The 24,211-nt window shown below is 57.8% G+C and overlaps 9 protein-coding genes across 9 annotated transcripts; 6 read left to right on the top strand and 3 right to left on the bottom strand.

Moving 5' to 3' along the window:
* Positions 1 to 341: 341 nt before the first annotated feature.
* On the top strand, positions 342 to 3,121 carry BJ171DRAFT_454327 (transporter ATM1, mitochondrial precursor). Its single transcript, XM_053108248.1, has 2 exons — positions 342 to 2,462; positions 2,709 to 3,121. The coding sequence occupies exons 1-2, from the start codon at positions 546 to 548 to the stop codon at positions 3,027 to 3,029; spliced, it is 2,238 nt and encodes a 745-aa protein (XP_052971423.1). The 5' UTR covers positions 342 to 545; the 3' UTR covers positions 3,030 to 3,121.
* A 143-nt stretch (positions 3,122 to 3,264) lies between these two features.
* Positions 3,265 to 5,287, top strand: BJ171DRAFT_486519 (uncharacterized protein). The gene is made up of 4 exons (XM_053109202.1): positions 3,265 to 3,486; positions 3,622 to 3,877; positions 4,155 to 4,368; positions 4,700 to 5,287. The coding sequence occupies exons 2-4, from the start codon at positions 3,687 to 3,689 to the stop codon at positions 5,168 to 5,170; spliced, it is 876 nt and encodes a 291-aa protein (XP_052971424.1). The 5' UTR covers positions 3,265 to 3,486; positions 3,622 to 3,686; the 3' UTR covers positions 5,171 to 5,287.
* A 993-nt stretch (positions 5,288 to 6,280) lies between these two features.
* On the bottom strand, positions 6,281 to 7,711 carry BJ171DRAFT_576963 (Thi4 family-domain-containing protein; the record flags this gene model as incomplete). The annotated part of the gene is made up of 4 exons (XM_053113780.1): positions 6,281 to 6,370; positions 6,571 to 6,893; positions 7,028 to 7,265; positions 7,460 to 7,711. The coding sequence occupies 4 exons, from the start codon at positions 7,709 to 7,711 to the stop codon at positions 6,281 to 6,283; spliced, it is 903 nt and encodes a 300-aa protein (XP_052971425.1).
* A 553-nt stretch (positions 7,712 to 8,264) lies between these two features.
* Positions 8,265 to 10,117, top strand: BJ171DRAFT_595097 (uncharacterized protein). Its single transcript, XM_053114568.1, has 3 exons — positions 8,265 to 9,030; positions 9,174 to 9,291; positions 9,591 to 10,117. The coding sequence occupies exons 1-3, from the start codon at positions 8,443 to 8,445 to the stop codon at positions 9,719 to 9,721; spliced, it is 837 nt and encodes a 278-aa protein (XP_052971426.1). The 5' UTR covers positions 8,265 to 8,442; the 3' UTR covers positions 9,722 to 10,117.
* An 18-nt stretch (positions 10,118 to 10,135) lies between these two features.
* BJ171DRAFT_595098 (uncharacterized protein) lies at positions 10,136 to 11,450 on the bottom strand. Its single transcript, XM_053114569.1, has 2 exons — positions 11,217 to 11,450; positions 10,136 to 10,927 (listed from the first exon to the last, which is right to left on the bottom strand). The coding sequence occupies exons 1-2, from the start codon at positions 11,361 to 11,363 to the stop codon at positions 10,496 to 10,498; spliced, it is 579 nt and encodes a 192-aa protein (XP_052971427.1). The 5' UTR covers positions 11,364 to 11,450; the 3' UTR covers positions 10,136 to 10,495.
* A 297-nt stretch (positions 11,451 to 11,747) lies between these two features.
* On the top strand, positions 11,748 to 13,072 carry BJ171DRAFT_486527 (uncharacterized protein). Its single transcript, XM_053109203.1, has one exon. The coding sequence runs from the start codon at positions 11,996 to 11,998 to the stop codon at positions 13,037 to 13,039; it is 1,044 nt and encodes a 347-aa protein (XP_052971428.1). The 5' UTR covers positions 11,748 to 11,995; the 3' UTR covers positions 13,040 to 13,072.
* A 341-nt stretch (positions 13,073 to 13,413) lies between these two features.
* BJ171DRAFT_620713 (periplasmic binding protein-like I) lies at positions 13,414 to 19,537 on the top strand (the record flags this gene model as incomplete). The annotated part of the gene is made up of 22 exons (XM_053115416.1): positions 13,414 to 13,546; positions 13,727 to 13,781; positions 13,945 to 14,050; positions 14,140 to 14,199; positions 14,274 to 14,354; positions 14,470 to 14,509; positions 14,624 to 14,871; positions 15,049 to 15,133; positions 15,229 to 15,376; positions 15,478 to 15,517; positions 15,671 to 15,814; positions 15,999 to 16,133; positions 16,347 to 16,374; positions 16,443 to 16,508; positions 16,680 to 16,796; positions 16,925 to 16,997; positions 17,152 to 17,323; positions 17,437 to 17,791; positions 18,008 to 18,075; positions 18,228 to 18,519; positions 18,624 to 18,678; positions 18,781 to 19,537. The coding sequence occupies 22 exons, from the start codon at positions 13,414 to 13,416 to the stop codon at positions 19,190 to 19,192; spliced, it is 2,913 nt and encodes a 970-aa protein (XP_052971429.1). The 3' UTR covers positions 19,193 to 19,537.
* Positions 19,326 to 20,980, bottom strand: BJ171DRAFT_486531 (uncharacterized protein). Its single transcript, XM_053109204.1, has 6 exons — positions 20,861 to 20,980; positions 20,440 to 20,602; positions 20,297 to 20,315; positions 20,183 to 20,224; positions 19,703 to 20,083; positions 19,326 to 19,565 (listed from the first exon to the last, which is right to left on the bottom strand). The coding sequence occupies exons 1-6, from the start codon at positions 20,944 to 20,946 to the stop codon at positions 19,495 to 19,497; spliced, it is 762 nt and encodes a 253-aa protein (XP_052971430.1). The 5' UTR covers positions 20,947 to 20,980; the 3' UTR covers positions 19,326 to 19,494.
* Positions 20,981 to 21,194: 214 nt separating this feature from the next.
* BJ171DRAFT_486533 (uncharacterized protein) lies at positions 21,195 to 24,083 on the top strand. The gene is made up of 6 exons (XM_053109205.1): positions 21,195 to 21,333; positions 21,830 to 22,282; positions 22,479 to 22,591; positions 22,764 to 22,893; positions 23,012 to 23,177; positions 23,520 to 24,083. The coding sequence occupies exons 1-6, from the start codon at positions 21,225 to 21,227 to the stop codon at positions 23,734 to 23,736; spliced, it is 1,188 nt and encodes a 395-aa protein (XP_052971431.1). The 5' UTR covers positions 21,195 to 21,224; the 3' UTR covers positions 23,737 to 24,083.
* Positions 24,084 to 24,211: the final 128 nt, after the last annotated feature.

Below are 24,211 nucleotides of genomic sequence, written 5' to 3' on the forward strand. Positions count from 1 at the left end.
AGCAAAAGGAGAGCAAAAGGGGAGCAAAAGGAGAGCAAAGGGCGATGGCCGCGACGATGCCGAGGCGATTGTGCGGACAGCCCGAGAGCTTGGGCAGAAATGCATCAATGCCGGGCAGACTCTCCGACCAATGCAATTCAATCCGTGCAATGCAATCCGTGCAATGTATTCATCCATAGGCGCAATCGATGTAATCGATGCAATCGATGCAGTCCACGCAGCGACTGCAAGCAAATCAACCGCAGCCGCAGCACGACGGCGGCCTGTCTCGGCCAGCGGTTTGCCTGTGGGATGGGGACGCCTCCGATGCGATGATGCGACTGCCGCCCCCCTGGAATTCTATTTATTCCGTCGCTTCGTCCGAGCCCACCCGCCTCCACCGCCGCTGCCTCTGCTGTTGGCTCTGGCAAAGTCACGCTCTGCCCATACGGTCATCTCATCCGGCCATCTCATCCGGCCATCTCATCTGGTCCCTCATCTGGCCATCCCTGTCCAGCGGCTTGAATCCTCGGTGCTTTCGCCTGAACCGCATCTGGCCCGGATCGATGGTGCTGCCGGCACGTTTGTCCCTGCTGACCCGCTGCGGGTCTCTGTTCTGCTCTCGGGGAACCCGGGCTCCCAGAGCAGCGTCCGTCGCAAGCTCTATCCCAACCCCAAGCAGCATCTGGCCCGTCCGCACCTACGCAACGACGAGGGTCCACTTGCAACCGACCCGCCTCTTGTGTGGAGCTGCGCTGGCATCGCCGGCCAGAGCAATGCTGGGTTTGTACAGCCCCGGCAAGACCGCCGGTTCTCTGCTGCAGATGACGACAGCCAGGCATTACACTCCCGACAGGGCGGGCGATCCAGCCCAGGCGACCAAGGCGATCAAGACGACCACGGCAGGCAAGCCCACTCCCGCCCTCGGCAACCTGTCTCTTTCGTCACAGGGCACCCACGCCTCCCAGCACGATCTCCAGATCATCCGCGAACTCACAAAGTACCTGTGGCCCAAAAACAACATCGCCATCCGGGCCAGAGTCGTCCTGGCCCTCAGTCTGCTCCTCGCCGGCAAGCTCTTTACGATCTACGTCCCTATTAGCTTCAAGCACATCGTCGATGCCCTCAACATCACCCCCGATCCCTCCATGACGGTGATGACCCTGGCCGGCACCATGCTCCTCGCCTACGGCACATTCCGCTTTGCCGGCTCGCTCTTTGGCGAGCTCCGCAACGCTGTCTTTGGACATGTCGCCCAGAGAGCCATCCGCTCCGCCGCCAAGGACATCTTTTACCATATCCACAACTTGGACCTCTCCTTCCATCTGTCGCGCCAGACCGGCGGGCTCACCCGCTCGATCGACCGCGGTACTAAGGGCATCAACCAGATCCTGTCGTCGATGGTTTTCCACGTCGTGCCGACCCTCTTTGAAATCTCGCTGGTCTGTGGCATCATGGCGTACAACTTTGGACCCGGATACGCCGGCGTGGCGCTGACAACCATGTTTGCCTATTCAGCCTTCACCTTCCTCACGACCTCTTGGCGCACCAAGTTCCGCCAGCAGATGAACAAAGCCGATAACGAAGCCGCAACCAAGGCCACGGACTCGCTGCTCAACTTTGAGGCCGTCAAATACTTCAACAACGAGCGATTCGAGATGAAGCAGTATGACAGCTCCCTGAAAAAATACGAGGCTGCGGCCCTCAAGACCACAACATCGCTGGCCTTCCTGAATGCCGGCCAGAACTTTGTCTTCTCGGTTGCCCTGACGATCATCATGTGGATGTCGGCGCACGGGGTCATCCAGGGAGCACTGACCGTCGGCGACTTGGTGATGCTCAACGGCCTCCTGTTCCAGCTCTCGATGCCTCTTAACTTTTTGGGAACCGTCTACCGCGAGACCCGCCAGTCGCTGATCGATATGGACACCATGTTCCGGCTGCACCACATCAAAACAAATGTGCCCGAGCGCGCCAACCCCAAGGAGCTCCAGATCGTGCCGGGCACCTCGACCTCGTTCATCGACTTTGACAACGTGTCGTTCGGTTACAGCCACGATCGCCGCGTTCTGGACCAGATCAGCCTGAAGATCCCGCTTGGTGCCAGGGTTGCCTTTGTGGGCCCCAGTGGCTGCGGCAAGTCGACGATCCTGCGACTCTTGTTCCGGTTCTACGATCCCAGCCACGGCACAATCCGGATCAACGGCACTGACCTGCGTGACTACTCGCTGTCGTCGCTGCGCCAGGCAATGGGTGTTGTGCCGCAGGACACGATCCTGTTCAACAACACTCTTCGGTACAACATTGCATACGGCAAGATTGGCAGCACGGACGAGGAAGTAATTGCCGCTGCTCAGATGGCCCAGCTCCACGACGTGGTCCAGACCTTCAAGGACGGATACGACTCTCGGGTTGGCGAGCGCGGCTTGATGGTCAGCGGAGGCGAAAAGCAGCGCGTGCAACTTGCGCGAGTGTTTTTGAAGGTAAGCACTCTGGGTCGAGTCTGCTGAGCAGCCGAAACAAAATGCAATGGCGGCCAGTGGATGCGGGAGGGAGATTGGCCGACACGGCGAGGAAGTGGATGGTGTGTTTTCAGGAGCTCAGAGCAGGCGGATGGCATTCCAAGAACGTTGCTAACCCATCCACCGACTCTGTTGTCACCACCGACTCTGTTGTCACCACCGCCTCTGTTGTCACTACTGCCTCTGTTGTCACCACCGACTCCCCAGGATCCCCCGATTCTCATGTTTGACGAGGCCACCTCGGCCCTGGATCTGACCACCGAAAAGTCGATCATGGAGGCCGTCCACACCTTCATCGGCTCCGAGGCAGACTCGTCCAGCAAGAAGACGGCCATTTTTATCGCCCACCGCCTCTCGACCATCATGGACTGCGATGTGATATTCGTGCTCAAGGCCGGGCGAGTCGTTGAGCAAGGCACGCACGACGAGCTTCTCCAGATTGAGGGAGGTGTCTATGCGGCCATGTGGAACGCCCAGTCGATCAGCGGCGGTAGTCTCGAGGACCCCGAGGAGGTCTTGACCCTGTAATGCGTTTGCTGGAAGCGACGACAGGGAAGGGAGAGCGGCTGAACGTCCGCTCTGTGTGCTCTCTGAGCCAGAACACGATTTACTTGACTTGATATTACCATCGCCGAGAGTACCCCCGGCCCAGGATTCGAATGAGCTTGTGCAGACCGAGACGGCTTGGTCGATGGCAGCCTTCTCCCGAATTGATCCCGCCCCAGCCCATGCCACCGAGTCCGGGCTATCGGGCAGATGTTGGCACATGTCTGGCAGCCGCGCTTCTCTCGATGATCCTTCGCTGTTGCACGCCCCTTGTCGAGAGTCGAACCCCAAAAAATTGGTCAGGATATTCTTCTCGGGGATTTTCTTCTCAGCTGCCGAGCATCTTTCCGGCCTTCGTCAACGTCGTCCCTCGGGTCTGTGTCCTCTGGCCAACCTCTATTGCCCGCCCGGAATCCCAACCAGCCGGCTCTCTGTACAGGTCCACACCCAATCCTGCCGGTTTCGCTGCCCAGTGACCGCTGATTTTTCCGCACCATCCGTCAGCGAGCCAACTCGGTCGTGCTCTGACCAATTTGCATTTGTTCCTCGTTCTGTCGACTGCCTTCCTATCCAGCCAGCCAGCCAGCCAGTCATCCTCTACCTGCTGCCCCACACCGTCCTTGACGCCTGCCCGCGACAATGACCAGCCAGTCCCTGGGTCTTCTTTACGATCCTGTCCCCTCTGCGGCGACCATTGCTCTGCGCTCCGCGTTCGCAGCCGTTTTCTACTCGGTGCTCCATATCGTCGCCAAGACGATTGCCGCCCAGAGCATCCATCCCAAGATTTGGAATGCATTTTCGAACCGAGACAAGAGCATTTTGGCGGAAAAGTAGGTGAATTGGTCTCCCCCCCACCTTCCCAACAATTCCTGGGGACTAGTGTGCTATGGTCCGATTGAGAGGGAGGTTCCGGATCGGACTCAGGCTCGCCGTTTGGACTGGAGGACCATCCGGTCGACAACATTCTGCCACTTTGACGGATTCATTGCCGAGCACGTATTTTCCGACTTTCTCGACACCCCAAGCAAGCGAGCTGTTGCTTTCTGGACCGACTGTAGTGGAATCATCTCAGATGGCTGACGGTCTGCCCCATTCCCTCTTCGACAGAGTTTGCTCGACGGTCAATTCGCTCTTCATCGGCGGTGCCGGCCTCTACTTTGTCCTGGTCAGCGATGCGTTCGCCAATGCCGACCTGTTCGCAACCTATCCACCCGAGCTTGACTGGGTGTTCCCTCAGCTGGTTGGATATACCATCTACGACACCGCAACCATGTATCTCCAGGGCGACTGGCCGATGGCCATGTGGATTCACCACTACATGGCAAGTATCGAGGGAATGTGGGGGTCTGTGGATCTCCATGTGAAGCAACTTCCCGACACTGTTGGTGCCTGATTTGGTGCATGCCTTCCGATGTGTGGGCGAGTGCAATGGTTGCCAGATATCGTCCGACAGCCGGGTTTCTAATGCAATCGTCTCTACAACGACTACGACTACGACTACGACTACGACTACGACTACGACTACGACTACGACTACGACTACGACTACGACTACGACTACGACTACGACTACGACTACGACTACGACTACGACTACGACTACGACTACTCTCGCCACCCCAATCGAAACAACCACAATCCGCCGAGAACAGACCCTCTATGCCACCTTCGGTATGCCCATCTACCGACGCCTCGCGGTCCTGGTGGTCTACTTTTTCATCACGGAGCTGACGGCCTCGATCCAGAATGTCATTTGGTTCCATCAAAACGTCGATCCGTCGGCCCTACTCTCGCCCGAGACTGAGGCTGTGGAGCTGCTCAAACTCAAGGCCAAGCGATCTCGGACGTATGCCCAGCTGCTGTTTGTGCGGGTGTGCGGCTTCCTCTTCTTCCGCACCTGGGTGGTCCCGTATTTGCTCTACTTGATCCCGGTGCTCTCGGGCGGCTGGATTCCGTTTGTGCAGACCCTGCGCAACGAGCCCTTGGGACTGTCGATTCCGGCTGTGCTCATGTTCTCCATGTTTGGGTACATCAACGCCGACTGGACCATCATGGCAGTGCGAGCATGGCAGCGCAAGACTCGGGGCACGGCCAAGGATGCCAAAGATGCCAAGGAACAATAGCGATCGATCTATGGAATGCGGGGGAAAGCGATGAGCGGGACGCATAAAGATGCTGTGGGAAATCACATATCTGCAATATCATTAGAAAGCTGTGATGACAGCAGAGCAACAAGGGGGGCTATGGTCCGCCGTCATTCCGCTGCTGGTTGCGCATCCTGAACGAGCAGCCGCATGTCTATGCCACTGTGAGGTGCGGTGCATTGTGTCCATTGAATTGCATATTGTATATTGCATGTTCAAAAGTCCTGTGTCGCCCCATGTTCCAACTGCTCCCCTCCCCCACTCCTCTCACAAACACAAACGCCCAGGCATCCCAAGCAAAAGCGTCCCTCTGCCGAGTACCAAGTGGCAACTTGCATCCTGCCCGGCCAAAGCGGCGCGCGGCGACAGGTGGCATGAGGGTGCGGACCAGAGGTCACAGGGACCAAGATGATGAGCGGGCCAGAGCAAGCCCGTATATGTGCAGGGTGAGAACGTTAATGTGGTGAAGGAGAACTGCTGTCCCTGGACACGGCCGATCGAGGAAACGGGAGATATCTCCACGCAAACCGCCGTCATGCAATCGACACAACACTCTTGGCTACATCAAGCGACGTGCGTACATACCCTTGGCTGGGCTGGCAGCGTGACCTTGGACCTCCCCCTATGCAAAGCTTAGCTCGGTCGAGCGATGGCTTGGGTGCTGGCAGCGGGGGGGGGAAGCCTGGTCGGTCATCAAGGGAGGGCCAGAGGGAATCTTTTGCCGGCGCCATCTGTCGAGAGAACTGCCCTCCAGGAGGACAGGGGGTTAGCAGTACTGCAGCTTCCCTTCGCAAGAGTTACCTTGATCAGGTGCTGAGGGTATAGTCTCAGCCCAAAGGAAATGAGGCAGCCAGAGAGAAACGCAACGGCGGGGTGTCGCTCTCTGCACCAAGGCAGATGGATTTATTCCATTGAGGAACCCGTTGTTGCTGTTTCGCATCGGTTGTCATCCTTTGAGCACCCCTAGTGCAAGTACGTTCGACATGGGCATGCATGCCAGCGGGCGTGCAGACAATCAAACCAAACGGCATTTCACGCAGTATACCAGCATAAGCGTGGGCACCGATCACAGAAGTGCCCTAATTCTGCTTAGTTGAGCTTGTGGGGCAGACCCAGAGCCTTGAGCGCGCAGTGGGCAGCCTTCTGTCCAGAGATGAACATGGCGCCAAAGGTGGGGCCCTGGAGGAGAGGGACGAAAGCAGAGGGACGAAAGCAGAGGGACGAAAGCAGAGGGACGAAAGCAGAGGGACGAAAGCAGAGGGACGAAAGCAGAGGGACGAAAGCAGAGGGACGAAAGCAGAGGGAGGTTGCAAGTGCATTCATCAGTAACGAGAGATATCCGTCTCGAGCAGTGTGGCGGCGACTGCAGCGATCCTTACCATGCGAGGGGCTCCGTCGAGCTCAGCAACTTCCATGCCAGTGACAATCATGCCGGGCACGACCTCACGGGTGTACTCCACGACCTTGTCTTCGGCAGCGTTCATGTCCAGGCAGGACATGCCAGGGAGCTTCTTGACCAGACCAATCGACTGGAGGCGCTTGACACCGGTAGCACCCATGGGTCCGTCGTGGCCGCACGAGGAAACGACGACCTTGGCCTCGATGACGTTGGGGTCCATGCACGACTGGGTATCGTGGTTGAGGGCAACCAGGGCCCAGTTGGTGACAACACCGGCAACGGTGCCATTGCGGACAATCAGATCTGGGAGCGACGAGGGAAGTGGCGCAACATGCAGTGCAATGCGATCAGTGAGAGTCAAACAAGACCTCGCGTACAAAATCGAATGAGTTGGGCAAACCGCTATGCGCTCCCAAAACAACAGCAGCTGCGCTTACCCTCGACGGCAGTGGCGTTGAAGAGCTTGACGTTGGGGCGCTGGAGAACCTTGCTGAGGACGGTCGAGGTGAAGAGGGCGGCGTGCTTGATGACGACATAGTCGCCGCAGTCTTCATAGGGAACCTCAACCTCATCCAGGAACTTGTGAGCGGGCTTGCGGACAACCATGGCCGAGAAAAGCTGGCCGCCGAGCCAGGCACCACCGCCGGGCGAGACGCTCTGCTCAATGATGGCGATCTACAGGAGTTGTGGAGAGAATGGATCGGCCGATGGAGCCAGACAAAGGAGGAGGGAGTGGATCAGTGGTCGCAAGCGAGAATGGATCGGGCGATCGTGGTGGTGGTGACCGTAGACGTAGATCAGATAGCACAGGGACTGGACGACAGGCAGATCGCGGAGTAGGCAGCCCAGCAGCGATATGGTAAACCCACCTTGAGGTTGGGGTTCTTGGAGAGCTCCCAGGCACAGGAGAGACCCGCCGAGCCAGCGCCGACAATGACGACATCGCTCTCGGCGTACTCGAGCATGTCTTCCATGTAGCGCTTGACCATCTCGCGGGCAACGATGGACTCGCGGATGGGGGCAAAGTGGAAGTCAGCGAGGTTGTACTGATCGGCGCTATCGGCCTGGTTGCCCGAGAGGTGCAGAACCGAGGTGGCAGTCTGGGTGGAGGTGATGGTCATGGCGAGTGGTGGGAAGAGAGAGGGGATCTCAGAGAGGCGATTGGATCGGCAGAGGAGCGAGAGAGAAAACGCAAATGCGCGGAGGGATGCGGTGCGAAGAACGGCGGCCAAGGCCATGGTTAAATAGCAAGATACGGCCGGGACGATAGGACAGGGGGAACGCGGAACGCGTGTTTGGATTGCTGCGCTCGCGGGAACGGCTGCCTGCGGACGGGTGGCGCCACTGAGAGTGTGGTGCGCAGCGCGGCGTGGCTGCGCATGCGCCCGCGCCACAGACGCGATCTGTGCGGGCGGGCTTTGTTTGGACCCGTGTTGGAGGGGCATGTGACGGATGACCAATGCGCGCGTCGGCATTTTCTGTCCGTGTGGCTTGCGTGGCTTGGGCCGCCCTCGAGCCGCCCTCGAGCCGCCCTCGAGCCGCCCTCGAGCCGCCCTCGAGCCAGGCGCCTGTCTATTTCCGTCCGCCCCGCGCGTCTGTGTCACGCTGGCTCACGTGTTCCTCCTCCCACCGCGAGCGATCCCCGTTTTCGTTGTCGTCGCCATCGTCGCCATCGTCGCCATCGTCGCCATCGTCGCTCCTGTTCGGATCCGTTCCGTTGCCGTCCACCGCAGCCGCCGCACTCGCCGTCCAGCCGGCCCCGTCGACTGCTCCAGCCGCATCGGCTCCGATCCTCGGCCGTCCCTCCTGATTTCCGCAGCCACGAGCGAATATCCTCCAGCACAGTCCAGCGATGTGGTCAAACAGCCGTCCCCTGTTCACCCCCAAGCCCGTGTTTGCAACGGCCGCCGATAGCGGCGCCTCAACACCAGCATCCACGCAGGCATCGACGCCAGCATCCACCCAGCCCGATCAGCCCCAGCTTTCCTATGCACAGGACCCGCTCCCGCAGCAGCCCATTCGCCCTACCACCTCAAGTCGATACCCGACCTATCCCGCGGCAGCGCCGGCAGCCACGGGAATTGCCCCATCGCAGACCACCGGCTTGCCGCCTTATGCCCCTGTCACTCCTCCCTCTTTTGCGGCCCCTCCGGTCGGCCCTGGAACCCTAGGCTCGACTTTTTACGGCCAGCAGCCTCCGCTCGGCCCTCCTCCGTCAGCCACGCCTCTTCCAGGATCCGCAAGTACCTCGTCGTCATCCATCTCCTACCAGGGCAAGGTTGTCGGCCTTGGAGGCTGGAACGATACGCCGGCCCATATGACCTCCAAAGTAGCCGCCGTCCCCGTTGCAGAGCTGCAGGGCATCCAAGATCCCAAGGGCTTGATTGTCTCCAAGACCACCAATATGCTCGCCGTGGTATCGTCCGCTTACGAACAAGATGTACGTGTGGCCAAGCGCTCTGGGCGATCTGGATGACTACAGGCTTGAGCAAAGGCAGCGAACAGACGACACTCGCCTCCGGGCGCCAGCTCAGCTCCAGCGGCATCGTTGACTAACACGGCTTTCTTGGCGTCCCGCTACAGCCGGCTCAAAGACGTGTGATTGCCGATACGAGCAAGCGGATCGACGAGCTCTTTGCCAAGCTGGGCGATGGTGTCGTCTCAGACGCTGTCGTGGCTTATTTGGTTGGCTCCATTCAAGGTAGGATCGTTGCCAGGCGATCCGTTGCATCAGACGACCAGTGAGGCGCCGTGCATACGCGATTATTCTCGCCTCGCTCTATCGATCCGTTATCACGGCTTCTCAGGAGCTGCTCAGCTTTCACTGACCCATCTGACCTGAATTGACACCCCTCGACCTGCCTGACGCTCATTCATCTGTTGTCGACGACGTTAATCGCATTATCCGCTGCTCCGACTTCGACGAACACCATGACACACACACAACCCGCCATCGCCAACTTGCAAATTGAAATGCCCGCCGATTACATGTGGGAGTAGCCCTTGATGCTCGCGACTCTGTCACCGCATCTTCCTACGTTGCCAAGCTCATGTCCGGCCACTTTGATCAAGACGGTCGCTGGATCGTGGGCTATAAGCGGCTGGTTGAGTTGTACCAGAAGCTTCTGTAACTTTTGCGAGTTTTCTGTTCCAGCTTCCCTGCTCCACTTTGCAGATGCTACTAGAGTCGTCCCTGCACAAGATTCGCGGAGCGATTTGGTCTATGGTAAACCTATTGATGATGCGTTCACAGATGGTCCAAGAAGAGGAATGGATACAAACGAGACACTCTGAAGTATCCGGAATCATGGTCGTGGTCGCCGAGCCGTTCGTTGGTGGTCCGTTGAGTCGCCATTGCTGTTTCCACAACCAGTTGTCGATAGTATGTCTTGGGCAGCACGGCCCTGAATACACGAGGTTGGTCTCCCAAGGTGACAGCCGGCCTGCTCGCTGCGACATGTTGCCGAGCCGGATCGCCTTCATGTTGCCAAGCCGGATTGTCATGCACCGCTCACTTGCCACCCCGGATGCGCCACTCTTCCCGATGCAAGATCGATTCTGTTTATTCTGGATACATATCCAGCGGCATGTACATCAAGTCTGGCTGTCTGGCCAGTGTCGGTGAGAAGGAGGCTGCATGAAGGTGTTCTGTCAAGATGACAGTGTAATGCGATGCAGAACATTGGAGACAAACTGGAATGATCGCATCTGGGCCGAAATGATCGCATCCGAAGCCGAAATGATCGCATCCGAATCCGAAATGATCGCATCTGGAACGGACTCAGTCAGACAATCATGTCCCAAACCAGCCCACGCGAAATTGCCAGTCGGGCGGACGGCCGGGCCATCGTCAGCGACCGCGGCATTGTCGAATTGCTGAGTCTCAGCGGACCGCTGGGTGCTCCTCAGCGGATCGGGATCGGGCGGCTGACGGCCTCGGCCCGCTTCTGGATGGCAATCTTGAGCACTCCGGCCTCGTCCAGGCTGGCGACGGCCGTCTCAAAGTTGGCGTCTTGGTTGAACCGCAGCTTGAGCTGGAACTTGCCAAAGGATCGCTTTGAGATCAGGAACACAGACTTGCGCTCGGCGGGCTGTGTGGCTCTGGATGTGCTGGCACCGGTGGCATCGGTGGCATGGATGGTATCGGTGGCATCGGCGGGATCGTCGTGGACATGCACAAACTCCTCGTGTGCGGCACTGGCGGTTGAAGTGGCTGCCGGCTCGCCCGAGTTGGTGTCGGTCGAGGGGGTTGTTGGCACGGCCGACTCGGTTGGAATGCGGGTCCGCTCGCCTTGGAGAACAAGGAGGTCCTTCTCGGTGCTCAGGGAGATGCTTCCCTATGCCATGCAAATCGATCGAGACAGTGGCCGTGGTGGGAGTGGTGGGAGTGGTATGAGTGGTGGGAGTGGTGTGAGTGGTGGAATGGTGGAATGGTGGAATGGTGGAATGGTATGAGTGGTGTGAGTGGTGGAATGGTGTGAGTGGGAGCGACATGGAAGGCTGACAGCAGAAGCGACATTGGCAGAGGCAGCACAGGGGTGGCTCCTGAGAACAGGCCCTGAGAACAGACCCTGAGAACAGACCCTGAGAACAGGCCCCGGGTGGTTCCTGGGAGCAGACTCTTACCTTCTTGACACCAGGGAGATCAACAAAGATCTCGTACGAGTCCGGCCGCTCGACGACATCGTATGCGGGACGGTAGTCGTACTCCTTGTGTGCGGTGTTGGTGCCGTCGACGGTGTAGTAGTAGAAGATCGGGACTCTGGTGCACATGGCTGGGGTGGATTGCTGGTGTCTGGATGGTGGTGTCTGGATAGTGTCTCTGGATGGTGGTGTCTCTGGATGGTGGTGTCTCTGGATGGTGGTGTCTCTGGATGGTGGTGTCTCTGGATGGTGGTGTCTCTGGGTGCTCCCAGCAGCCGTGCTTTTATATCATCCTGCAGCGACCCTGGTCGACTCGCACTCGGCCGGCCTGCACCCCTCGCCCCTGCGATTTCTCATCCGCCCCCCTGGTCTCTTGGCGCTGCCGAAGACGAGCGAATGCATCCGAACGCATCCGAATGCATCCGAATGCACCAGCACCACCGCGACCGCGCCGAAACCGGGGCGACTGACAAATGCATTGTGTGTAACATTGGGTTCCAGACAGCTCGCTCTGCCAACATCACCCCGTCCACCGCCGATCCCGATCGCTGCGTCGTCTGGGGCCACCGGGGCCGCTTTGCCTCCATGTCGATGGCGGCACACCAGCGCTGCTCGACTGCCGTGGCTGATGCATCGGCATCCAGGGCCGCCGTGTGCCAAGGCGACAGAGAATGTGGGTGTGAGTGTGTAGGCCGTGTCCTCGCTGCCGCTCTCGCTCTCCGAGATGGGTCTCCGAGAACAGCTTTCCTGCCCCTGTTTGCATGGTGTTCGTTGGATTGCGCATTTCGCTCGATCGCTCCCACAGCCAGCCAATCTGCAGCCTCGAGAGCACCGCCATGTTCCGAGCCATCCTCAGGCGGTCCTACTCGACCGGCCAGCCTATCCTGCCCACCACCCGATTCGCCAACGCCGTCGCCCAGGCCAACTACCAATGGCTCAATCAGGCCCTTGAGCTGCCGCTCGTTCACAAACCCACCAACACCAAGGTGCACATTCTAGGAGTTTCCAGCCTCAACTTCAATGCCAAACCCCATTCGCAGGCAGTCATCTCCCAGCTGCAGCCGCGCGCCATAGCCATCGACGAAGACCCCAGGAGCAAAGAGCGATACCAGACCTATGACTCGCTCTTCTCCGAGCTGTACAAAGGTCTCGGCAGCGACACAGCCGAACCAGATCTCGATCAGATCGCCAGCTTTGTAGAGCAGCATCGCGATCGCTTTGAGAACAAGATCCCGGACAATTACATCCGGGCGATCGAGCTGACGGGGATTCGACCCTTCTGGGACCATACCGTGGCTTGCCTACATGCCATCGAGCACCAGCTGCCTTTGGAGTGGATCCAGATCCCCAGCTCGGTCCTGGAGCGATCCATGACGGCCCTGGCACCAGCCAATGTCGACGAAGTCGAGAGCAAGCTTTCGGAGGACGATCGCGCCAAGATCGGTGCCGGCATGTCGACCGAGCTCGAAGCCCTCTTTGGCACAGTCAACGTCCACAAGAAGGACCTGAGCGCCGTCCGCACCGGCAACCCCATGGTCGACAACAAGATCCAAAACCTTGTTCTGACCCCGGAGGCCATGATGCGCTACAAGGCTGTCCTATCTTCATGGCTCAATCGCATCGATGGCTGGGACAAGTTTGAGATCTCGTGTGCCCTGCGCGAGGTCCACTACGCCGAGCAGCTGAAGGACTTTTGTCTCGAGCTTGCCAAGCAAAGCCCCGAGCAGCCCGAGCGCCCGGTCCTTGCAATCGTCGATCGCATCTACGTCCCTGGTCTGAGGAAGGAGTGGGAGACCGACAATTAGGGTCGATGTAGAATAGACTACCATGGCCAACTTTGTGGAGAGCATCATTGCCTAGGGCAGGTGCAGAGACCAACGTTCCTGAGCGAAATAATGTCTTGGATGCGAGCAGGCCGCATGGGATTTGAGACGGCAGCAATCTGTGGGTTCCAGGGTCGCATGGTTGTCAGCGATGGTCGAGTCGGCACGCAATGCCCCATCACCCGGTATCGAGACAGCAAAGAATGCCAGAGTCGTGATTGGAGCGACAGGGCCATGGACGCTCGATGCCAACAGCACATGCCTCGACCGACGCCCGGCTTCGCCCTCCAGCCTGTTGCCCAGACCACACCCCGGAATCTCTGGGTCGCATCATCCACTATATTCCCGGGGCAGCCATGGTAGTCAACAACAAATCTGCAAATGTCCTCAAAATCGGCGTCGTGTATCCGGCAGACTCGGTTTCGCAGCTGGTCTATGGCATCCAGATGGCAATCAACGAGATCAATGCCAACACATCCCTGCTTCCAGGTATGTTGGCGCGAGCATGCACTGTGCCGTTCCAGGATCGTTCCAGATCGCTCCAGGCTCCGTCAGGGACGCCTGGATGATGCTTCGCGGGATATGTGGCCCACCGTAAGCACCATATTCACGAGAATGAGCTTTGTAGCCGCTTGACACTTGCTTCTCCGTCTCATCTCTCGGTTGCAGATGCCACACTCCAGTTTGTGACACGAGACTCGGCCGGCAGCATCCTGACCGGAACGTTAGTAGTGCCTCTGCCCAACTCGCCACCGCCCATCGGGCTGATGGGTTGCAGATGACTGTCTCGTGGCAGTAGTCGGAGCAGCGAGTGGAATCTGTGAGCAGAGCTTTTGCTGGGCCTTGGGCCTGCTGACACCATGGATTCGCGACCAACCGAACCAAAGCGGACAAACCATCAGCTCCATCTGGAATGACGGGGTCGTCGCCATCATTGGTGATGGCACCAGCGACGTTACCGAATACGAAGCCGTCATTTCGGGCATTTACAACGTTCGTACTCCCGGAATCTCTGCTCGTGAATTGGCCAGGTGTTACGCGTGGGAAGACTTACCATCCGGTGGACACGCCTTCCCCCGCAGAAACCGCATTGCGGCCTCAGCACCGCCGCGATTGAGCTCGGGTCGGCAACGCTCTATCCAGTAAGTACCTGAGCATATCATTTAGTGTCGCTCTGCATGTGCTCGGTCTCTCACAAGAAATGCGTCTCCCATAGACCTTCTTTCGGATGATGCAAGGCGCCGACAAGCAGACGCAGCTCTTTGTCCAATTCATCAAGTCTCGCGGCTGGAAACGGGTACTGCATGCCCAGCCAGGGCGACCGCAATTTCGCACAGCGTGCAGCACTTGAGCGGCATTATGTTTACTCTGTTTTCTGTGGCTGCGTCAACATGCGTGTTTGGGGAGAATAGTTTGCGATTATGTATACCAGCGACACCTTTGGAAGTGGAGGTAAGCTATCGTCCAGTGTAGGAGGCAATCAACCGCCGCTGCATCGGCCACTCCGTTGGGGCGTGCGGGCGCTTGTGACTCACGGACACTTCCTTTCGTCCGAACCCCTTTCAGCCGCTGATGCCGCCGAGACAGCTGCATCTCAGCTAGGCATCACCGTGGTGCTGAAGCAGGCCTTCTATCAAGATCATCTGAAGCAACTGGCGCGCGACAAGACTAGTTTGATTGAGCCACTCAATAATCTCAAGCAAAGCTATGCCCGGATCATATTGGTCCTAGCCACGGAGCCGTACACGGTTGACCTGTATTTCAGTGCCATGAACTCGACCTGGAATATGGTCGGCCCGGATTATGTTTGGATGGTAGCGTACGACTCACCCCCAGCCGGATGAGCAGTTCGATATGCGGGTTGATGGTGGCGGCATCTCACCTCCAATAGCACGGTTGTTGCACTGTGGGCGCCGAAAGCAGGATCGCAGCGCTACGTCATCTATATGCAACCTCATTTGCCACCCCCGCCTTCCCCGCGCAACAAATAGGGCCTCAACTTCCCTGGCAATACCGTCGATGAAATCCAAGCCATCCGCCCTGATGCCGTCCGGATGACTCAGGGCTTTATAACCAGTGAGTGCGACACCTAATCGGCTCGGATTCCAGCGGGGCTAGGTTGCTCAATCTGACTCTGAGGGATGACTGGTACTGCTATCTTTCCGTCGCAGACTATGGCGCAACCAACGCCTGGACTCCTAGTGCCCTGGCCTGGAATCAGCGCTACAGAGCGCTCTATGGCAACAACATAAATGCCTTCGACACTGGAACACTGTACGAAGTCAACACGACCGAGTTTGACACATTCTTCAACACAAGGTGAGACGACAATCGGATCGAGCGAGCTGCTTCGGCGAGTACCAACGAGTATTATGCTCCATCGAGCATTGCTGACGATTTCATCGCAACCCTCGTCACAGGGCTGCGTACGATGTGATCTATCTCTTTGCAATAGGATGGGTATGCCTCATTGCTTGGCTTCACCTGTTTGCATCGGCTTACACTTGCCTCTGCGATTAGATGTGGGACTTTGACGGAGAGAGCGGTAGTCGAGCCTCGATTCTTTGGATTGCTCCTTATGCTGAACTGTTCCGGGACGGTACCTCTATCCAGACCCGTCTACTGGCCACCAATGCATCCTGGTCGTCCGGCAACATCGTCAATGGCACAGTTCCTTACTCGCCTCCAAGCGTTTATCAAAGCTTCAGCTACGCTGGCGCCATAGGACAAATTATCTGGGACGGAAATGGAGTCGTGGTAGGATTTTTACTCGATTGTCTTTGCTCGTCCACTGTCTTCGCTGTGCTCAAGTGATGATGGATGCGTTGACAAAGCTGTGCCGTCGGAGTGAATATGTCTGTCTGCCACGGGCACATCAGGATGCAGCACCATGGACAAGTGCACTAAGCGTCCCACCACCTCTCCTTGGATCTATGCCCAGACTACATACAATCTGATTGCCGGAAACGGGACGAACTTCTTTGACTCGAGCGAGCTCGTTGGTGTCGGAACGTCGCTGGGCGTCAACGTCAACTGCAGCGGCTGTGGATTCTGGGATTTCGACTATCAACAAAGGGTGAGTGCCATGGCAGGAAGGACTGTGCATGGGATATACTGCCGGTGCCGCTGTCGGTCATATACTCAGGGACATCAATCACCCCTGCTTCAAAGCTTCGTGGGACCATGCACCCGTTTCATTTGCCTGCACAAGATGCGCAACAGTTCATTTCTACAGCCATACGCCAGCATCCTTGTTTAATAATCACATGGGCCTCGCGAACCAAAATAGGTTCCTCCAGACTCACCAACTACTCTGGGTAGGCGACACGCAAGCAGCTTATGCCACATAATCCACATCCGCTGACATCGTGCTTTTGTTCCACAGACTGCGATCCAGGTTGGGAGCAAATCACGTTTAATGGCCAGCTCATCTGCGCTGTCTGTCCCAATGGTGAGGGCCGTCGTATCCAAGAGCGCCCGTCTGACTCGTCCATGTGAATTCTACCCGAGAACGAAATGTGTCCCGCCGGCCGCCGTTATTCATTCCCGCGCCAATGTCGATCGATAGGATGGTACAACTTCAATCGCTCCTCCACTTGTCTGAATTGTCCGATCGGTGCAGTCTGCAACGGGAACAACGTCCATGTCAGCGTCGGATACTGGCAGGACCCCAGTGCAAACATGTACAACCGCATCGCATTCAGCAAGAGCTTTTACTTTTGCGGACCGTCGAGCGGATGTAAGAGCCGGTGCCTCGGTCGACGGGCCATTGCCGGGAAAATGGGCCACATCATCGAACTCATTCGTGCTGGCCATACGCCGCGCGCCGTGCAGAACCGGATGTATACTGACCTAGCACACCTCCAGGTTGCTCTCGTGATCCGTACATGGACATACCATGCACTGTCGGGAACCAGTGCCAGGCCAATTTTAGCGGAATGTATGGTGGTTGCTGTGCAGCACAGTAGAACGGGTCAATGGACTGGACTCAAGGCGCAGTCTATTCACCTCTGATAACGCAAACCTTCACACACCCCAAACCTAACGTTCTCGCAATAATGTTGACAACGGGCTGTCTGCAACTCCTCCCCCAGACTGTGCAGCGCCTGTGATCCAGGGCTCTACGAATGGAATGGAAAATGCGTCGACTGCACAAACAACACATTTGGCAGCTTTCTGCTCGCCATCTACATGCTCGGCTACTTTCTCATTGTGGTCATCATCTACATCTTCCCGAAGGAGGCCGAGAGCTTCCTCGACGATTTGGTAAGGCTCCATGAGTCACCGCAAAGTCTACTACATGCCGTGTGTCGCCAAGGGCATCCTGCGACAAAAGCACGCTTTCTGCGCCAGCAAACTGAGCAAGGCCATCCCCCCAGATTTTGATAGTCCAGATCTCGTCGACGCTGCTGGCTGCAGATGGTGGGCCAAGCATTATGTCGTCTATCCTCAAGTTCTGCGCGCTGCAGATGAACATGCCATTTGTCCAGAATGTCTGCCTTGCGCCGATCGGGCCATTCCTCAAGATGCTCTCAGGGTTCATCATACCCTTCTTGATCATGTTCTCGCTACTGTTTCTGCTCCTTGTTACGTACATCATCAAGGCAATCGGCAAGGGCGGGCAGGTCTTGAGCACGCGGCTCCTGAGGCATCTCAAGGGAAATGTCAGAAACAATATCTACTCGACGACCTTTGCGCTGGCACTGTTCTGCTTCATCCCAACTCTCGAAACAGGTGAGACTGTCTTGGAATCGCCTGGGATTCCTGTGGCTCCATATGAGAGCCCGACGCTGCTGTGGCTGTAGGATGTCGATGGCGGCTCGTGTTGATGCCATCCTCAAGAGTATCTGCATGCTGCGATCAAGTGTTGGCCCAATATCAATGAGACCGGGTGACGTTGTGCATATCGGCGATGCTCGAAGCCTCACTGCGACGCACTTTCCCTTGTAGCCATGGAAATTCTCTCCTGCCAGTCCGTCGGGTCCGTGTCGGTCGTGCGCTTGTATCCAGCTGTAACGGTGGGTTGTCTCCTGTTTACGTCGCTTTTGGGATATGTTGCTTCCTGCTCGGTGCCAAGTGCAGCTCTCCGCACAAACGGCTCTCACGAGCCAAACCACAAGCCAAGGCGCACACGGCCGAGCCAAGCCGAGTACTTTCTGATGGCCTACAGCTGACCATCTCGGCGCTCTTGGACCAGTGCTGGAGCCCCGAGCACACAGGCGCCGCAGCCGTGTCGATCAACATCATCGTAATCTCTGGGCTCGTGATCCCGGTCGTCGCGCTCATGGCTCTGCGACGAATATCGCCAGCAGCCCTACCAGGCAGCACCCTCACCCTCGACCACACCGCTCCATACTACTTCCTATACGGGGCGTACAAACTCGAGTACCACTGGTGGCTTCCAGTGGATCTGATCGAGCGCACCACTATCGTGGCTATTTCTGTGCTTCTTGGGGCTGACGGTACGAAGTCTCGCCGCACACGGTCGCAGCAGGCATTAGTGTCGTTAGTGCAGCTAACGCGATTCCAACTTCCCACTCCCATGCGCATGGATATCAAACACCAGACTTTCATCGGGCGCTCTTCTTGGTCTTCATCGTCTGGTTCTGGCTGCTTGTGAGGTATGATGCTTTCATGATTTGGACTGCCAGCACGGTTTGGGCTGCTGCCAAGCCCATGTCCAAGACTCATCTGCGATGATCCTTACCTGGTACTCGCTCTAGGATCTTTTTCATGCCGGCCAAGACCATTGTCGATAACTCGGTCAAGATTATTGGGTATATCAGCATCATAATCCTGGGTGGATTCAAACTGGAGGCGATTGCCATGAACACTGGCGGGCTGCAGGCTGTTGACTGCAGCACATACAGCCTGGCCTTCTTCATCCTGCCCATCTGCATTTTGCTGCCCATGAGAATATTCTTGATGCTTCCGAAGCGGATCAAGTTTTATGTTATCAAAAAGTGCGGACTCGCTCCAAAGGTCGATCGCTATGCCACAACCGATGATGGCACCATCAAGAGGAGCGACCGCGACCAGAAGGAGAGAGGAGCGACAAAACAACAGGACGATGTACTGCCGGGCCGCGCAAACAGTATTTTTGACGAGCTCCGTCTGAGCCACGAAAACCTCTGACTGGCTTGTGCAGGGTCCAATTGGGATGGAATCAAGCATACCATGCTCTGCTTGGCAATGCACTCTGCCCTCCGCTTGATGGAGCTCGACCGACCCAATGCGACGATCACCATTTGGCCATAGACAGCCGGTACGCTCAGTCGTAGTCCGGTACAAAATGCGGTCTTCTGGAATCAACGTTCTTGCTTTATTTGAAAGTCAGCGAGTCGATTGGACAGCAAATAAATCATTGCATCGATGGAGTCTACCGCGACTCAGATGGAGTCTACCGCGACTCAGGCACCATATACGTCAGAGCGCCGTTACAACTTGGATCGGCCTTTGATGCCGTAGAGATCGATGCCGAACTGCGGGGTGACGCGGACACACGAGCCTGCGAGGGAGTTTGATGAGTGCACATGCAGTAGTTGGAATCTGGGTTACCGATGATCTGAGGCAAGAGCTCAGCGGTGCGTCCGCCACAGAACCCGACTTTGGTCGTCCCTGCCATGTTTTGTACCAAGCGCATACCTCCTTTCACCTTGTCGTTCTCGATGATGACAATGAAGGCATCGATGACCAGTTCAATGGGAACCAGGCCCTCGGGCTTCAGCTGGCTTTCTCTTCCATCGGGACCAACTTGGCTCAGGAGCGGTGTTGGTGAAAATGAGGGACACAGGGCCACAACGCGAATGCCTTCGTCGTTATATGGAGCCAATGAACGAGTGAAGTGAACGACACCTCCCTTGGCGGCGGCGTAGACTGGCTGGAAGAACTGAGGATACAGGCCCGCAAGCGAGGCGACGTTGATGATAATACCCGGCTGCTGGCGATCCAGCAGGTGCATGAGTGCAAGCTTGGTTCCGAGGACCACGGCTGACAAGTCGACATCAATGACTTGCTTCCATCTGCCTGGAGCCGGGAAACGACAGAGCGACGTTACGACGGTGGGTATGCGTTGGCGCTGCCGGAGAAGGCGCTGTACAAGTCGGTCGACGAGAGTTTACTTACTTGCTTCATCGGGCTTGGTGAACGGCAAAGTCTCGGCAATGCCTGCACGACACTTGCAGTCTCAGCATCGTGGGAAGGTTTGCAAGCCCAGTTGACTCGAGCGCTTCGACTTACCGGCGTTGTTCACTACAATCTACAGCCATCCATCACGAGACGCAAGAATCTGGATCAGTCCCGCAGTAATAGCCAGCGAGGGATTCTTCGAGATGCTGGAGAGCCGTAAGATCCAGAGGGCACGTTCGCAGACAGACACCTACATCAATGCGGCCAAACTCGCTCAGGGCGCGCTGGAAGGCGTGACGCATCTCGTCGGCATTGCATACGTTGGCTCGGACAGAAACAAACCTGTTGCTCCCGGCTGAGATCATGTCTCCGGGCTCGAACTGCACCGGTGAGATGTCTGTCAGGAGCAAGTTGGCGCTGCGGACAAGTCAGCCGAGCGTGGATCCAGGGCAACATAGTGAGTTCCAGAGCGCGGCTCGGTTGGCGGTGTGGATGAAGCGGCTCAAACGAGCGACCAGATCATAATTCGACAAAGGGATATGCCGATGCGTTGCTCTGTGGACGTGGCCCCAGGCTCGGTAGACCGGACGGACATGGGCAGACCAAGCAGACATTGCGGATGCGGTTGTCAACCGCCAGAAACGCGGATGCAGATCATGGCCGGGCGACACTCACCCTTTCTTGAAGAGTCGCTGGGCGAGCGCCTTTCCAAAGCCCGAGGCGGCTCCGGTGATGATGACCGTGGCTCCGGCGACTTGCATAGCGGGGTGCTGGGCGATCGAGGGGAGAGATGGCCGGCCGGGGGGGGGCAGTGGGCTCGTCCTGCTTTTGGGCCAGCGGATGATTGGGGCGGCATGTGAACCCAGCCATGTGCGTGTGTGTGTGTGTGTGGTCATGTGCCGTGGCCTCGTGCACTCTCGGTGCACTCTCGGTGCGCTCTCGCCGGCCGCGCTTCTCGCCGTGGCCAGGGCCGCCGTTGCTGTTCGGCCGTCTTCGAAACCATCCTCGCCAGCGATCTATCCCATCGCGAGCCGCCAGCATGTCCTCCGAGGGTCACCCGAAGGCGGATGCCCCCGCAGATGCCCCTGCGCCAGTCAATCCGGACGATCCCTACGCCGGGATGACCCCCGAACAACAACAAGCCGCCTGTGAGTAGACGATCGGCGTCCGGCTCGGCCACGGGAGGCTCGCTGCAGTGGCAGCAGATGCGCCCTTGGCCAAGGGCCGCAGCCTCTTCCGCCAGCTCGACGGTGTCGCTGCCTGCACCAGGGCCTTTCCGTTTCCACCGCCCGTCCGAGACGACTCTGTGGCCATCCTCGATCCGATGCCCCCCCCCCAGCCTTCTCTGCGTGTCTCATGCACCGCCAAGCGATCTTTGTGACGGACGATCGGATCGCTCTGTTTCGCCTAGGCCAGCGGCGACGTTCCCCTGGCGAATGGAAGCTGGCCCTGCCTCGTGGAGTGTTTGGCGTGTGGGAGGATTGGCGAGACCCACCCCTCGTCCGCTGCAACGTGCCGGGCTGGTGTCGGATCTGACTTGGTGAGGGCATGCGTTTCGGCTTGCACATCCCACCCTGTGCCTGCTCGATCGCACCGGCCAAGTGCTGACCTTTTGGACGCTTATCCTAATCGCCCCCCATACAGACGAAGCATGGTGTGCCCAGTACTATGCGCAGTACGGCTACGATCAGTCTCAGCAGCAGCAAGGCGCGGCAGCAGCAAATACCCAGGCCCCGGGTGCTCCAAGGGATGCCCAATCCGGGTTAAATGATTATGGTTCCTACGCTAATGAGGCCGGACCTCGAGACGCTGGCAGTTGGCAGAAGAACGAGAGACCCAGCTACGATCGCCGAGGCGACTATGGCGGCGGGCCAGGCAGCAGAGGCGACCGGGGCGGAAACGACCGAGGCTATGGAGGAGACCGCTATGGCAACAACGATTCTGGAGGCCGATTTCCCGATAGCGGCCCCGGCGGACGCGGTGGACGGTTCGACGGCGGCAGCGACCGGTACGGCAGCGGAAACGATCGATACGGCACCGGAAGTAATCGCTATGACGACGGCCCATCCCGCGGCTTTGGCGACAGCCGACCAAGAGGTACATCGTCTGCACATCCGGGAGTGCGCTGGCCATCTGATCGCGACGGCCTGGATGTCGGTGTTTCCGAGCTTGTATCCCTATAGCTCGCTTGAGCTGGGGGTAGCTACAGACTCTGCTACCGACTCGCCGATCCGACGGTTGGCGGTGTCCCTAAATCTCACTACGAACACACGGGCACCCGTGCCATCCACAGACGAGCCCGAGGACGACACCAAGAGCAAGGACACAATCTATGTCTCGGGACTGCCCGAGACCGTGACGGCCAAGCGTCTGGGAGAATTCTTTGGAGTCCTTGGTATCATCAAGGTAGATCGGCCAATGAGCTCCGGCCCGGCAAGATAGCTGCCAAATGCGATCGACAGCATGCTTGCCGAATCCCCCCCCCACACCAGGCTGGACTCCAAGTCGACTGTGACATGAACCGAATCGTGGAGTGCTGTGCTCTCGGCTCACCAGTACCTGCCTTTCCTCGTTGTAGATCGACAAAAAGACCAGGGAGCCTAAGATCTGGGTGTACCGAGATAAAGTCTCGGGTGTTGCCAAGGGCGATGCAACGATCACATTTGACGATCCCCCGACCTCCGGAGCTGCCATCCAGTGGTTCAACGGTATTGATCAGTTTGTCTTGCTGCCTATTCCGTGGCTCAAAAGAACGCGCACCTCGCCAGTGCAATCGTCTGGATCAAGTGCCAGTATAGACTGCTGACGGCCTTTTTATCGTCACAGGCAAGGAGTTTGACGGAAATGTCATCAAGGTTGAACGTGCTTCCCAGAAAGCACCTCCTCCCGGAGGCTACAGCCGCGGAGGTCGTGGACGTGGCGGCGGCGGTCGTGGTGGAGGCGGTCCGGGAGGCCGTCCTGGCAGCGAGCCCGGCGATTGGGTCTGTTCTAGGTACGTATTGAACGCCGCTTGCTCCAGTCAGAGTCGTATTAGGCGATGGAGTTTGATGCTCGTAATGGCGCACCCTGGGGCAGCTCTATTTGTCGAGACTGTGCTGGTGCTGCAGTAGGTGGCTACTGGCGGACTGCAATCCGTTTTTGCGAAACGGATGTACACGCTTGATGGCCCTGGATGTATCAGTGCCGCGAACTGAGCATACTATCGATCCCTGGCAGTCGATCGGAGCCACGGGCTATGTGTTATGTGTCTGGTGCTTACATTCTCTTTCGTCTACTTTCCCACTGCTTCATTTACCCGTGTCCCTCGGCGACGACGTTCACGTTGCGTCCATAGCTGCAGCAACAACAACTTTGCTCGGCGCAGCGAATGCTTCCGCTGCCGTGCTCCGAAACCTGACGGCGCATTTGGCGGCGCGGACGCTGGCTATGGAGGCCGAGGCTTCGGCGGCGGTGGTGGCGGCGGCGACCGAGGCTTCGGAGGACGCGGCGGAAGTGATATCCGAGACCGGCGCCAGGAGGATCGACGATCGCACCGAGACAGACCTTACTGAACGAGCAAATGAAGACCTGCACGGAGCCTGTGCAGTTTCAGCCTGTGCTGTTTCAGCCAACGCGAGGTCTTCTCGACCCAAGAATGTGATCTCCGTCGCGGCTTGTTGCTGAGAGCGGATGCGACAAGTGCTCGCAAGTACATGGTACACCATGGTCGCCAAGATTGCGACCAAGTACGATGCGGTGGCGCTCCCCGAACAACAGGCGCGGCTGCGAATGATGCATGGCGAGGGTCGAGCGCGAGTCCATCCCAGCAGCGGTGCCGTTGCTGGCATCTCGGAATACACAACCAGGTAGTCTGCCGATAACTTGTCGGCCGATGCGACTACATCGTGCATATCACACATCCCATATCACACATCCCATACCTCACACATCCCATATCACACATCCCATATCACACATCCCATATCACACATCCCATATCGCACATCCCATATCGTGCACACCCCCACACACAACACACCCGCAGGC

This window comes from Polychytrium aggregatum, assembly GCF_025602895.1.
Source record: "Polychytrium aggregatum strain JEL109 chromosome Unknown BJ171scaffold_2, whole genome shotgun sequence".
NCBI classification, from domain to species: domain Eukaryota; kingdom Fungi; phylum Chytridiomycota; class Chytridiomycetes; order Polychytriales; genus Polychytrium; species Polychytrium aggregatum.

Bases quoted from the DNA above. Each gene is read 5' to 3' on its own strand.
- BJ171DRAFT_595097 (XM_053114568.1), top strand. From the start codon at position 8,443: ATGTGGTCAAACAGCCGTCCCCTGTTCACCCCCAAGCCCGTGTTTGCA. The intron at 9,031-9,173 runs GTACGTGTGGCC...GTCCCGCTACAG, and splicing joins CGTCCGCTTACGAACAAGAT to CCGGCTCAAAGACGTGTGAT. The intron at 9,292-9,590 runs GTAGGATCGTTG...ATGTGGGAGTAG, and splicing joins TTTGGTTGGCTCCATTCAAG to CCCTTGATGCTCGCGACTCT.
- BJ171DRAFT_454327 (XM_053108248.1), top strand. From the start codon at position 546: ATGGTGCTGCCGGCACGTTTGTCCCTGCTGACCCGCTGCGGGTCTCTG. The intron at 2,463-2,708 runs GTAAGCACTCTG...CCGACTCCCCAG, and splicing joins TTGCGCGAGTGTTTTTGAAG to GATCCCCCGATTCTCATGTT.
- BJ171DRAFT_486533 (XM_053109205.1), top strand. From the start codon at position 21,225: ATGTCCTCCGAGGGTCACCCGAAGGCGGATGCCCCCGCAGATGCCCCT. The intron at 22,283-22,478 runs GTACATCGTCTG...TGCCATCCACAG, and splicing joins TGGCGACAGCCGACCAAGAG to ACGAGCCCGAGGACGACACC. The intron at 22,592-22,763 runs GTAGATCGGCCA...TCCTCGTTGTAG, and splicing joins GAGTCCTTGGTATCATCAAG to ATCGACAAAAAGACCAGGGA.
- BJ171DRAFT_486519 (XM_053109202.1), top strand. From the start codon at position 3,687: ATGACCAGCCAGTCCCTGGGTCTTCTTTACGATCCTGTCCCCTCTGCG. The intron at 3,878-4,154 runs GTAGGTGAATTG...CCTCTTCGACAG, and splicing joins AAGAGCATTTTGGCGGAAAA to AGTTTGCTCGACGGTCAATT. The intron at 4,369-4,699 runs GCAAGTATCGAG...CGCCGAGAACAG, and splicing joins TGTGGATTCACCACTACATG to ACCCTCTATGCCACCTTCGG.
- BJ171DRAFT_486527 (XM_053109203.1), top strand. From the start codon at position 11,996: ATGGTGTTCGTTGGATTGCGCATTTCGCTCGATCGCTCCCACAGCCAG.
- BJ171DRAFT_595098 (XM_053114569.1), bottom strand. From the start codon at position 11,363: ATGTGCACCAGAGTCCCGATCTTCTACTACTACACCGTCGACGGCACC. The intron at 10,928-11,216 runs GTAAGAGTCTGC...TGCATGGCATAG, and splicing joins ATCTCCCTGGTGTCAAGAAG to GGAAGCATCTCCCTGAGCAC.
- BJ171DRAFT_486531 (XM_053109204.1), bottom strand. From the start codon at position 20,946: ATGCAAGTCGCCGGAGCCACGGTCATCATCACCGGAGCCGCCTCGGGC. The intron at 20,603-20,860 runs GTGAGTGTCGCC...ACTTGTCCGCAG, and splicing joins CAGCGACTCTTCAAGAAAGG to CGCCAACTTGCTCCTGACAG. The intron at 20,084-20,182 runs GTAAGTAAACTC...TCCCGGCTCCAG, and splicing joins CACCAAGCCCGATGAAGCAA to GCAGATGGAAGCAAGTCATT.